The following is a 13,857-nucleotide window of genomic DNA, read 5'->3' on the forward strand; positions in this document are numbered from 1 at the left end:
ACTGCCTGTGTGGAGTTTGCACATTCTCCGTGTCTGCATGGGTTTCCTCCGGGTGCTCCAGTTTCCTCTCACAGTCCAAAGATGTGCAGGTTGGGTGGATTGACCATGCTAAATTCTCCCTCAGTGTACCTGAACAGGCACCGGAATGTGTCAATGAGGGGATTTTTGCAATGTGAGAATGTAAGCCTACTTATGACCAATAAATAAACTTTAACTTTAAGGAAATACTTGGACGGAAATTATCATGGGTGATTTTAATATGCACATCAACTGGATTAATCAAATTGTCACAGGAGAGTTCATTGAATGTATTAGAGATTGTTTCTTCAATATGATTTGATTTATTGTCACATGTATTAGCATACAGAAAGTATTGTTTCTTACATGCCATACTGACGGAGCATACCATTCATAGAGAAGGAAAGGAGGGAGTGCAGAATGTAGTGTTAGTCATAGCTAGGGTGTAGAGAAAGATCAACTTAACGCAAGGTAGGTCCATTCAAAAGTCTGGCAGCAGCAGGGAAGAAGCTGTTCTTGAGTCAGTTGCTACGTGACCTTAGACTTTTGTACCTTTCCTGTAGGATGGAGGAAGAGAGTATGTCCAGGTGAGGAGTCCTTGATTATGCTGGCTGCTTTTCCGAGGCAGCGGGAAGTGTAGACAGTCAATAAATGGGAAGCTGGTTTGTGTGATGGATTGGGCTACATTCACGACCTTCTGTAGTTCTGTGTGATCTTGGGCGGAGCAGGAGCCATACCGAGCTGTGGTACATCCAGAAAGAATGCTTTCTATGGTGCATCTGTAAAAGTTGGTGAGAGTCATAGCTGACATGCCAAATTTCCTTAGTCTCCTGAGAAAGTAGAGACGTTGGTGGGCTTTCTTAACTATAGTGTCAGCATGGGTGGGACTAGGACAGGTGGTTGATGATCTGGACACCTAAACTTGAAGCTCTTGACTCTTTCCACTTCGTCCTTGTTGATGTAGATGGGCATGTTCTCCACTACGCTTCCTGAAGTCTATCTCCTTCGTTTTGTTCTCATTGAGGGAGAGATTATTGTCATCACACCGGTTCACCAGATTCTCTCATTCTTGTACTCTATCTCATCATTGTTTCCGATCCAACCCACTATGGTGGTGTCATCAGCAAACTTGAAAATCGACTTGTTGGGGAATTTGGCCACGCAGTCCTAGGTGTATAAGTATAGTAGGGGGCTGAGAAGACAGCCTTGTGGGGCACCAGTTTTGTTGTGGAACCAACTGGAGCAGGCTATTCTGGATTTGGTGTTGTGTAATGAGCAGGGATTGATTAATGACCTCAGTTAAGGATCCTCTAGAGAAGAGCAATCATAGGATGACAGAATTCAAAATTCAGTTTGAGCATGAGAAACTGTGTTCCCTGGTTCTAGTCTTTCCAACAAGGGGAAACATCCTCTCAGCATCTATCCTGCCGAGTCCCCTCTGGATTTTGTATGTTTCAATCAGATTCCCCCATCATTCTCCTAAACTCCAATGGATACAGGCCCAACCCGTCCAAACATTCCCTGAGAACCCCAACATCCCAGGAATCTGTCAGGTAAATCTACGATGAATAATTAATGCATTTTTAAAGCCCTAACCCCAACTGCCCTTCCCCTGTGTACCTTAACAATAAGATTCAATAAGTACCATTAACACAGACCATGTGTTCAAATACAACAATAGCAGCTTGTGGAACTGCATTCACCAAGTGAGGGAAATTTAAGTTTATTTATAGTGCCACATGTAGGCTTGCTTTAACACTGCAATGAAGTTACTGTGAAAATCCCCGAGTCGTCACACTCTGGCGCCTGTTCGGGTACACTGAGGGAGAATTTAGCACAGCCAATGCACCTAACCAGCACATCTTTTGGATTGTGGGAGGAAACCGGAGCACCCGGAGGAAACCCATGTAGACATGGAGAATGTGCAAACTCCACAGTGACCCAACCCGGGTCCCTGACCAGAGGCAGCAGTGCTAACCAGACCAAAACCGTACGCCGTCCCCAAATGAGGTCTCAACAACACAGGCACCATAATCATCCCTAGGTATGTCCTGTCCCACCTGCAGGACCAGATCACCTCTGCTGTATTTGCATCATGCAAATTCAATCACCCATGGCACAGCGGTTAGCATTGCTGTCTCAGCTCCTGGGACCCAGATTCAATTCCAGCCCTGGATGACTCATCTGTGTGGAGTTTATTATGTTCTGCATTGGGCTGCAGTCAAGAACCCTGATTGGCTGCAGGTTGCCCAACCACTGTTGTAGAAGTTTAATACTACATGTCTTGCTAGGCCACTTCAGAGGGCAGTTTGACCACACCACTGAGGTCTAGAGTTGCATGTAGTCCAAATTGGGTGAGGACAGCAGATTTCATTCCCTAGAGGACATGCATGAAACATCAACAATTGTTTTTGTGGTCTTTTGATATTCTGCATTTTTATGAATTTGAATTTCTGCCATGGTGGAATTTGAACCTACGCCACCCAAAACATTAACCTGGGTCTCTGGATTTACTAGTCTAGTGACATTACTGTTCAAGCTACCAAAAATATAGATAGGGGACATTAATTAGTCTTTTATATGAACTGACAATGTTTTACATAAGAAAAATCACAAACTTCAATACCGAGATTTACAAGCAGCAACTTTACAAAGTTGATTGCAGCAGTAATTGTTCCCTTTGGCCTTGTGTGCTTCATCTCTCTATCTGTAGAGCTTGGTATTTTGATGTGGTGTCAGCTTTTTGTGTTGCACTCGTCAGGACAGATTTGCAAGATTACCAACAAAGAAAATTTGTACTGTATTTTGGTTGGCAATTGGACTGTGGTAGAGTTGCCATGGAGAATGCACAGCCAAGCTGTTCAGATTCTAACCAGGCAGATCAAGGCATTGCCATGGGAATGAACAGAGAATGGCTGCCCACCCCCAAGCTGCTTTTTTGGAAAAGGTGCACTGCATAGATGTGCGCCATCGCATCTATTGCTGGACAGTGCTGTTGGGTGTGGTCTGGTGTGTATGCTCTCTGACATTGGGACGAATAGCCTGCAAATTTGGAATTTGTATGTCATGCCACAACACCACCTATTTGTGATAGGCCTTTGACAGCACCATCGTGTTGGTGAAGGATACTGTGTGCTACCATGAAATACCTAGCTTCACTCACTGCTCAAATGTTTTGAGAAGCCCTTGCCCTCCAGGATGGACTGTGGTATTCTTCAGGTCTGAAAGTGGTGGCCTCGGGGCATAGTTGTTCCCTGGTTCATTCCCCATGGCAATACCTTGACTGACAACCTGCCTGGTTTGAATTTGAACAGTACACTTGGCAGTAAATTGTTCCCTGCTGCATTCAGTGCACCTCTTCTGCAGTATAAATTGTTGCAACCTGTCCTGGAACGCACAACCAAGTATGGACAGCATGTTTTTTAATTATGTTAATCAGGCAGGGATCAATCTCCTTTTGGTGTCCATTTTCCCACTAAGTCGATGCATCAAAATTAATCAAATGTCTGCTGTTGGGTGAACTTGAGGAAAGTTGAATAAGTTTTTATGCTGTTTGACCCATGTCTGCTTCATTGAGTAACCATCCAGCTTTGAGCTTTGTTTACAGTGCTTCAAATGTTGAGGTACCATATGGACCTGATCTTGACTGTTTTTCCCCCTTCCAAGATGCTGCCAGACCAGCTCAGTTAGTTTTTTTCAGATTCCCAGCACCTGCAATATTTTGCATTTATTACCCATTCCTTCCTACTTTTCAAATCGGTCCTGAATCCAATTTGCAAGTTTGTCTTGAATATCATGGGCTTTAATTTGTGACCCCCTCAATGCAAAAAGACCATTTGCTGCCATCAACCATTTTTGTTTCCAAAAATTAGTGTCCTAATCTATCCAAATTACCCAGTGTTTTAAAAAAACGACTTGTTGCCAAACGCTGAGCAGTCAGAATTGTCGGCTGCTCAGTCTGTAATTTGGAGGCTAAATGAGAATTTTCTATCAGGGTAGTTGTTCTTTTGGTCCATTGCTGCACCTCCATTCTGAGTTTTGTGAATTGCACTTTCCAACTCTTTAATGACAACTAGTGCAAGACATTCAAAGCGAGATTCGAAATTCACAGTGCCAACATGTCCCCACAAAGAAAAGGTGTGGCTCTGCCTAATCTAGAGCCCTCCAGTTATCCAGAAGTGCACAGGCCAAGGTAAAAGAGCTTGTGGTGATCACAAAGGACACAGTACAGGGATGAAGTACTGGGTCAGATCTCAAACTGTGATGAGATGGAGTACAAGAAAGATGTGAACTGGTGTGATAACAATCTCCCTCAGTATCAACAAAACGAAGGAGGTATTCATCGATGACTTCAGGAAACGTAATGGAGGACATGCCCCTGTCTGCATCAACAGGGACAAAGTAGAAATGATTGAGAGCTTTCAATTTTTTCAGGTGTCCAAATCATCAACTTGTCCTGGTCCCTCCATGCTGACGTTATAGTTGAGCCCACCAATGCCTCTAATTTCTCAGGAAATTATGGAAATTTGGCATGTCTGCTACAACACACCAACTTGAAAGAATTATTTGATTGTATCACAGCTTGGTATGGCTCCTGCTCTATCCAAGACCACAAGAAACTAAGGGTTGTGAACAAAGCCTGTTCATAATATAAACCAGCCTCCCATCTGTTGACTCTTACAGCTGCCTCCGAAGCAGCCAGCATAATCAAGGACCCCACACACCCCGGACATGTTCTCTTCCATCTTCTGTCAGGAGAAAGATACAAGTCTTAGCACGTGTACCAACTGACTCAAGAACAGCTTCTTCCCTGCTGCCATCAGGCTTTTGAATGGACCTACCTTGCACTAAGTTGATCTTTCGCTGAACCCTAGCTATGACTAACACTACATTCTGCATTCTTTATATACAGTATGCTTGTGCTGCATAGTGTGCAAGAAACAATACTTTTCACTGTATACCAATACATGTGACAAATCAAAGTAAAGATTAGGAACAAGAGGGTAGTTGGGGAAAGAATCGGACCTCTCTGGGACAAAGGAGGGGAATTATGCTTGGAACCAAAGGAAGTAGGTGAGATCCTAAACAAATACTTTGCATCAGTATTCACAAAGGAGAGGGACATGTTGACTGGTAGTGTCTCAGATGTGTTGACCCGTTAGAAAAAATCTCAATTACAAGGGAGGAAGTGTTAGGTTTTTTAGGAAACATTTAAGACGGACAAATCCCCAGGGCCGGATGGCATCTATCCTAGACTCCTCAGGGAGGCAAGAGATTAAATTGCTGGGCCTCTAACAGAAATCTTTGTCTCTTCACTGGACACGTGAGGTCATGATGTGGAGATGCCGGCGTTGGACTGGGGTAAGCACAGTAAGAAGTCTCTCAACACCAGGTTAAAGTCCAACAGGTTTATTTGGTAGCAAATACCATAAGCTTTCGGAGCACTGATCCTTCGTCAGATGGAGTGGATATCTGCTCTCAAACAGTGCACAGACACAGAAATCAAGTTACAGAATACTAATTAGAATGCGTATCTCTACAGCCAGCCAGGTCTTAAAGGTACAGTCAATGTGGGTGGAGGGAGCATTCAACACAGGTTAAAGAGATGTGTATTGTCTCCAGACAGAACAGCTAGTGAGATTCTACAAGCCCAGGAGGCAAGCTGTGGGGGTTACTGATAATGTGACATAAATCCAACATCCTGGTTTAGGCCGTCCTCGTGTGCGGAACTTGGCTATCAGTTTCTGCTCAGCGACTCTGCGCTGTCGTGTGTCGTGAAGGCCGCCTTGGAGAACGCTTACTTGAAGATCCAAGGCTGAATGCCCGTGACTGCTGAAGTGCTCCCCCACAGGAAGAGAACAGTCTTGCCTGGTGATTGTAGAGCGGTGTTCATTCATCCGTTGTCATAGCGTCTGCATGGTTTCCCCAATGTACCATGCCTCGGGACATCCTTTCCTGCAGCGTATCAGGTAGACAATGTTGGCTGAGTTGCAAGAGTAGGTACCGTGTACCTGGTAGATGGTGTTCTCACGTGAGATGATGGCATCCGTGTTGATGATGCGGCACGACGTCTTGCAGAGGTTGCTGTGTCTACACTCCTGATGGTTTTGCCATTTATTGTATAGCTCCCCCTACCCTTCACAAAAACATGCTGACTATCCCTAATCAAATTATTCCTTTCTAGGTGATTATAAATCCTATCTCTTATAATCCTTTCCAATACTTTGCCCACAACAGAAGTAAGGCTCACCGGTCTATAATTACCAGGGTTGTCCCTACTCCCCTTCTTGAACAAGGGGACAACATTTGCTATCCTCCAGTCTTCTGGCATTGTTCCTGTAGACAACGACGACACAAAGATCAAAGCCAAAGGCTCTGCAATCTCCTCCGTAGCCTCCCAGAGAATCCTAGGATAAATCCCATCCGGCCCAGGGGACTTATCTATTTTTACCCTTTCCAGAATTGCTAACACCACCTCCTTTTATGAACATCAATTCCATCCAGTCCAACAGCCTGCACCTCAGTACTCCCCTCGACAACACTGTCCCTCTCCAGTGTGAATACCGACGAAAAATATTCATTTAGTGCTTCTCCTATCTCTCCAGACTCCACGCACAACTTCCCACTCCTGTCCTTGACTGGCCCTAATCTTACCCTAGTCATTCTTTTACTCCTGACATACCTATAGAAAGCTTTAGGGTTTTCCTTGATCCTACCTGCCAAAGACTTCTCATGTCCCCTCCTGACTCTTAGCTCTCTCTTTAGGTCCTTCCTGGCTAACTTGTAACTCAAGTGCCCTAACTGAGCCTTCACGTCTCATCTTAACATAAGTCTCCTTCTTCCTCTTCACGAGATTCAACCTCCTTAGTAAACCACGGTTCCCTCACACGTCTGCTTCCTCCCTGCCTGACAGGTACACATTTATCAAGGACGTGTAGTAGCTGTTCCTTGAACAAGTTCCACATTACAATTGTGCCCATCCCCTACAGTTTCCTTCCCCAACCTATGCCAGCTAAATCTCACCTAATCGCATCATAATTTCCTTTCCCCCAGCTATAACTCTTGCCCTTTGGTATATACCTATACCTTTCCATTGCTAAGGTAAACGTAATCGAATTGTGGTCACTCACCAAAGTGCTCACTTACCTCCAAATCTAACACCTGGCCTGGTTCATTGAGAAACTAAGACGGGGTAGTCAGCAAAGACTTGTTTTCTCCCATCTGTCAATTAACATGGAGAATATATTTCAAGGTGATTGGTAGGATTACAGGGGACATGGAGGAAATACTTTTTGCCCAGAGGAAGTGCGCCTGGCATTCACTGATGGTTGAGGCTAAAATATACCTGGATCAAGTGCTGTAACCTGCAAGGTTACAGACCAAGTGCTGGAAAATGGGATTAAAATGAGTGACTAGTTTTTTATTGTGGCAGGCTGGCCAGTTTTTCTATGGTTCTGCCATTTGAAGCCAGAAAACCAGTTGCAACTTACTCCTGGTAAAATTAAAACCAAACCATACTCCTGATGACTCGGTTTCTGGAAATTTCCAGCTTGACTATTGCTGTTTGGAATATGGGTTCCTTCTTAAATTCCCTCTGTGGTAGGATGTGGCTTTTTCCTCAAGGTGGCATCAGTATCTTGTACGTAGAAAATTGAGCAGAGTCAAGTCAGACACTCTTTTCAAGTTGAAGTAAACAGACTGTGCTAGCAGAATTATTCGGCTTGTTCTGCATTTGCTGATTCAGGGCTGTAGCCAGCAGTTGGAGGTAATCCAGGACCAAGTAATATGAAGGGGGAGGAGAATGAGGTGGCGCAACTGTTACAGTACAGTTGGAGCTGCCTGCTCACTGTCACCAGAGCTCCAAGCTAGTTTTTAATACAAGGATTCTTGCAATCCTCAAACGGGCAATCCAAGATCAACTGAGTTTCAAGGAATGTTTTAATTTCTTGCATAGAGAAGTGATGTAATTCACAGGAGTGTGTGAGTGCATCAGCAGTTCAGTCACATGCTGGACTAGTCACTGATGCAGCCCAAGATACATGGCAGTTTTATAGGGCACACTCGCAGGTTAGAAGCTGGACAGATGGGTTACAACCAAGTGTAATCTTAAACATTTTTAATCTCTTGCAGATTTGAACAAAATTGACGCAGGCACTAGCAGCAGGATGCTGTTTCCCACATCTGCACAAGATTCATCCCGAGGCCTCCCTGACACTATGGACCTATGCTTGGGCCTCCAGTCTCTGAATCTGACAGGGTGGGACCGACCATGGAGCACCCAGGACTCTGATACTGCAGCAAAGGCTAGTTCATCGGGTAAGTGCAGCATTCTCTTTCTCTCCCCATGATACTACCAGATTTAAAGATTGTTTGGAACCAACTAGAGAAATCCTAATTTGGTGTTTGGCCAATTGTTAAAAATCGAAGCGTGGGCTAGTGTCTTAAATTGGTGTTATCCTTCAGTAAATTTATGCCATTTTGCTGTGGTTGCTGTCTATAAAACTTGCTGTTTTGTGTAACTAAAATATATATTTGAAAGCAAGAAATGGATGTTGTGAATCTCTGCTCTGAATTTTTCAGTTAGCCCAGCCCATACCGGATTGACAGCAGTGAATTTGGCAAGCACTCTTGGTGATGCAAGCTTTATTTTTGAAACCATTGAATTGTTAACATGCACTGAATTGAATATGACCATGCAGCTGAACTGATTTTTCTTTTGAGCTGTGATTAATTCTTGTTGCCACAAGGTGGACTATTTTTTAAAAAAAACTACAGTCTGAATGTAACAGAAGTTTGTCTAAAATAACTGATTAAAAATCTGGGATTTAATGGAAAACGACAGCATGATCAGCACACTTGCTGTACCAGTTTCTATTTGCCTCATTAGTCTCCCATTTTTGGTTTTGCATTAATAGCTGCAGTGCTACACCTGTCACCAGAAGGCTGGATATGTCCAGGTTGCAGACTTCCACAGTAGCAATCTGTTCCATAGTTTGGTTGTATGCAGTCAATTGTAGTTTTAAAATCCCTTTATCACGTCAAGATTAAGTGCAATAACAACCTTTTTTGGTTTTAGCCAGAAGGCTCTAAACGGAATTTCTGGAATCTAAACTGTTCATAACCTGAAGAGAAAATAGTACAACTTTATTGTCATGTATGAATCTCTTGCTTCTGAATTACAGAAGTCTGAAATTGTTCTAGCTCAAAGCAGTTGTTACTATGGATACTCTGCTCCATTTTGTAAGATGGCTAAGTGAAGTTAGAGCTCTTCTCGGCTATAGCAAACCAAACTCTTTTTCTTTCAGCACTGAATTTTGTAACAGCAAATATGGATACCTGTGCTTAAGACTTAATAGCAAGTTGCTATGTGCATTGTTTAAAATGACATTTTTTTTCCTGAAGCCATTGAGATCTATACCTCATTGATCTTTGAAACAAACTCCTGGTTAATGCCCGGTGCTAGATTCGCATTGTAAGCTTGTACACAAATGCTGATAGCCATAGCTCTCTGTTTGAGCTGATGTGCCATTTCTTATTACTCCCACCAAGTTCATTCTGCAGCTTGCAATAATTGTAGTATACTTGATACACCCAAGATGGTAGATGTAATGTTCAGCTTCCTCTTTGAGCAGCCCTGGGACAACCCTTCCTTCAATGAAGATCTATTGGTATCGTTTTGAGAGCGCGTTCCAGGCCCCCTCCACCTGTGACATCACCTTGAAGGTGACGTCACAGGTGGAGAAGGTAGTGAATAAGGCATATGGCATGCTTGCCTTTTATAGGATGGGGCATAGAGTATAAAAGTTGGGGTCTGATGTTGCAGTTGTATAGAACGTTGGTTCAGCCGCATTTGGAATACTGCACCCAGTTCTGGTCGCCTCACTACCAGAAGGACGTGGAGGCTTTAGAGAGTGCAAAGGAGGTTTACCAGGATGTTGCCTGGTATGGAGGGGCTTAGTTATGAGGAGAGATTGGGTAAACTGGGGTTGTTCTCACTGGGAAGACGGAGGATGAGGGGTGACCTAATAGAGGTGTATAAAATTATGAAAGGCATAGATAGGGTGAACGGTGGGAAGCTTTTTCACAGGTCGGTGGTGACATTCACGAGGGGTCATAGGTTCAAGGTGGGGGGGGGGCGCTGGGGTGGGGTGGAGGTTTAGCACTGATATCAGAAGGACGTATTTTACAGAGGGTGGTGGGGGCCTGGAATGCGCTGCTGGGCAAGGTGGTGGAGGCGGGGACACTGGGAACATTTAAGACTTGTATCTAGGTAGCCACATGAACAGAGTGGGAATGGAGGGATACAAAAGAATGGTCTAGTTTGGACCAGGGAGCGGCGCGGACTTGGAAGGCCGAAGGGCCTGTTCCTGTGCTGTATTGTTCTTTGTTTGTTTTGTGACTTTAGCACTGACATTGTTATAAATTTCAGGAGCATCAAGCCTGAGACATTTGGTACTGTCAATAATGCCTGGCTTGCTGGCATTTTTATCCATGCCAACTGCATGTCTTGAGTACAAGCTTATCAATTTGCACTAAATAACTTTACTTGAAAGTTAGAATTTTATTTACCTGATTCTGCAATTCTCCAAATAAACCAAGTTTTAATAAAACTTGGGCATTTACTTGTCAAATCTTAACCCTTCGCAAACAGGACAGTTTTCCACTGCTTTCTAATCAAGGAATACTTTGAAGCATCATGGGGATCTGAAACTATTGCGCACAGACCTTGTTTATTGAGTCAGGGGTCAGTGTTTTTGAAGTTTGTGTGGATCTACCTAGCTTTAATATTGGATGATGAATTTGTCTCTGAATAGAATCCTCATCCTGCAGAAGAGACCATTCAGCCCAATCCCCCACCACAACCCTGTAACCCCACACATTGATCACAGCCCATCCACCTAACCTGCACATCTTTGGACTGGAAGGAAACTGGAGCACCCAGAGGAAACCCACACAGACATGGAGAACATGCAAACTCCACACAGTTGCCCAAGTCTGGAATTGAACCACGGTCCCTGGCACAGAGGCAGCACTGCTGCCCCCACATTGGCACAGCCCACCCTCTAGTGCAATCTCATCCTTTTTTTAGTATGACCTGAGAAACTGCACACAGTATTCTCACTGTGGCTGAACAGGCGTTGCATACAGTCCTCCCAAAATGCATCACCTCTCCAGGGTTAAGTTCCATTTGCTACTGTTCTGTCCATCTGGCCGACTTGTCTGTGTAATCCTGTAATTGAAGGCTTTCTTCCTCACCATTTGTCACACCATCAATTTGTGTCCTGTATCCGCTAGTTGAACATCTAGATAAAACTGTACACTAAGCAGCAGGGAAGCCAGCACTGATTCCCAGCGGTGGACACAGGCATTTCTCAAAATCAACCTTTGACCATCACCCTCTGCCTCCTACCACTAAGACAATTGTGGATCCAATCTGCCAAATTACCCTGGATCCCATGGGTTCTTGCCACCTTGACTGACCAGTCTCCCATATGGGACCTTGTCAAATGCCTTATTGAAGTCCGCGTCAACTGCACTTCCTCATTTCCCCCCCCCCCCTGTTTTCTGTAACTACAAGGTCCTCCTTCATTGCGAACAGATGTGACAAACCTCCCCCACACCGTTGTCCCTAATGCCCTATTCTTTCCCTTTAATGTACTTCAAAAACATCTTGGGATTTTCCTTTTATTTTGCCTGCCAGTATTTTTTTTTCATGCTCCCTTCCTTACACTCCTAATTTATTTAGTACTGCCTTTGCATTTCCTATATGCTTCTAAAGGTTCCACTGTTTCAGCCCTGTCTTATCTGCCATAGTAAGAAATCTCGCAACACCAGGTTAATCTGCCGTAAGCCTTACTTTTTTCCTTAACCAATCCTGCATATTCCTTGACATGCAGGGTTTGCTGCACTTGTTGATCACACCTGTTTTGAGGACATGTTAGCCATGTACTTTGACTCGCACTCTTCTGATATGGATTTTCTTGTAGCTGCTCCCAGTCTACTTATCCTATTAAAATCGGCCTTCCTCCAATTCCGAACCTTTATTTCTGGTCTATCACAGCTGACTAGTTTCAGCTTGGTTTGTGTCCTAGGACAATGTTGTATGGAAAATATTGCTAATCACTGATGCTCTTTATTGATTTGGAAGGTGACCTTTTTTTTTACATGGCTTGAAGGTTGGGGCATTGCCTTCTGCAGCCTGTTTTTATTGTACCATTTGTCTGCGAACAGGACCTTGCATAAACAAAGCCCTTTTTTTTTTTTTTGCTGCATGCCTGAGCTCCCACTGGAGTAGAAAGTGAGATTCAGTATGGCTATCGAAGCCCAATCAACCCCTTTTATAGCTTCTTGCAGTTTTCTGCCCTTAAGTACATGAATGATGATGGTTAGGCTATAGAAATCCCGCAGTTCACCCAGTTCAAGAAAAATTATTGATCCCAGACTAACTCGGGAGGCATGGTGTAGTGGAATTGTCACTAGGCTAGCATTCCAGACACCCTTGGAGTAATTTTCTGGGGACCTGGGATTCAAACCCTGCTATGGTATATCATGACATTTGAATTTAATAATCTGGAATTAAAGTCTAAAGACTATGGAATCATCGTCTATTGCCATATAAACCCATCTGGGTTCACTAATGCCCTTTTTTTAGGGAAGGAAATCTGGTCTGACCTACATGTGATTCCAGACCCACCACAGCTATGTGGTTGACTCTGAAATGGCCTAGCAAGCCACTCAGTTCAAGGCCCAGTCAGTAATGCGAACACCAGGAAATGTTGAGATGCTACATTTTGAGCTCTGAAGGGTCATCCAGACCCAAATGTCAACTCTATTCTCTCCAGATGCTGTCCAGCGTTGTTTGCTATCAATTGCTTCTCTGGTTCAACTTTCTACATCGTTAATCGCATTATATTCCCTTTTCTTTTTCAGCTAAAGTATTGATCAAATTGCTATGTCATTGCAGTAGATTTAAATGAGATTTAAATAGCTTTTGGACACTAGTAGTGGCTTTGGACTGCAATCTAGCAGCTTCCTGGCACATTATCTTTTTCCACTAGAAATGAAGCATGATTTTAAAGTTTGTTAGTATCACAGGTATGCTTACATTAATGAAGTTGCTGTGGAAATCCCCTAGTCTCCGCACTCCGGCGCCGGTTCGGGTACACTAAGGGAGAATTTAGCATGGCCAATGCACCCAACCAGCACATCTTTTGGACTGTGGGAGGAAACCCATGCAGACACTGGGAGAATGTGCAGACTTCGTACAGACAGTGACCCAAGCTGGGAATTGAACTCTGGTCCCTGGCACTGAGGCAGCAGTGCTTGCCATGGAGCATGATATTTATAGGGAGATGAAACAGACTATGTTCAAACCTGAAGATGCTGAGGTAGAGAAGGGAAATGAGAGAACATTGTGGTCAGATCAGTCTTCCCAACATGGGGTTGATGTCGATTATACTTTTCCCATCACATGCCACTTCAAACTACACTTCTGATTTTGGTCTCCAACCATTGTTCCCCTGTGATGATTCTCAGACTGAATTATTGATGCCAACAAAAGATTTTGCTTTCTAAACCTGACGGGCAAAGAATATATCAAATAATGAATTTGATTTTTCAAATATCAGTATGACGCATGCACCTTTTTGTAGTTACAAGCAGTCATTATTTCATGTGTGGCCTGTCTTTTCAATTCTGTCTGCACTTGTAGGTTTGCTCACTCCCACCCAATTGTGTAACCCTTTTGAGTTGCAGTCTTATTCCATCTGAAGTTCCTGTTGCCACTGGCAACTACGCATCTATGAGCCCCTCACTTGGAGTCATGACCATCCTGGCGTC

The 13,857-nt window shown here is 43.9% G+C and overlaps 1 protein-coding gene across 2 annotated transcripts in view; it reads left to right on the top strand.

Moving 5' to 3' along the window:
* The window catches only part of cpeb1b (cytoplasmic polyadenylation element binding protein 1b), an 81,807-nt gene that overhangs the window by 39,134 nt on the left and 28,816 nt on the right, over positions 1 to 13,857 (top strand). For both annotated transcript variants that reach the window (XM_078200190.1, XM_078200189.1), the window contains exon 3: positions 8,149 to 8,334. In XM_078200190.1, the coding sequence (XP_078056316.1) occupies positions 8,149 to 8,334 (186 nt within the window). The remainder of the gene's footprint in view (positions 1 to 8,148; positions 8,335 to 13,857) is intronic.

The sequence above is a fragment of the Mustelus asterias genome, chromosome 29 (assembly GCF_964213995.1).
Source record: "Mustelus asterias chromosome 29, sMusAst1.hap1.1, whole genome shotgun sequence".
Lineage (NCBI taxonomy): Eukaryota > Metazoa > Chordata > Chondrichthyes > Carcharhiniformes > Triakidae > Mustelus > Mustelus asterias.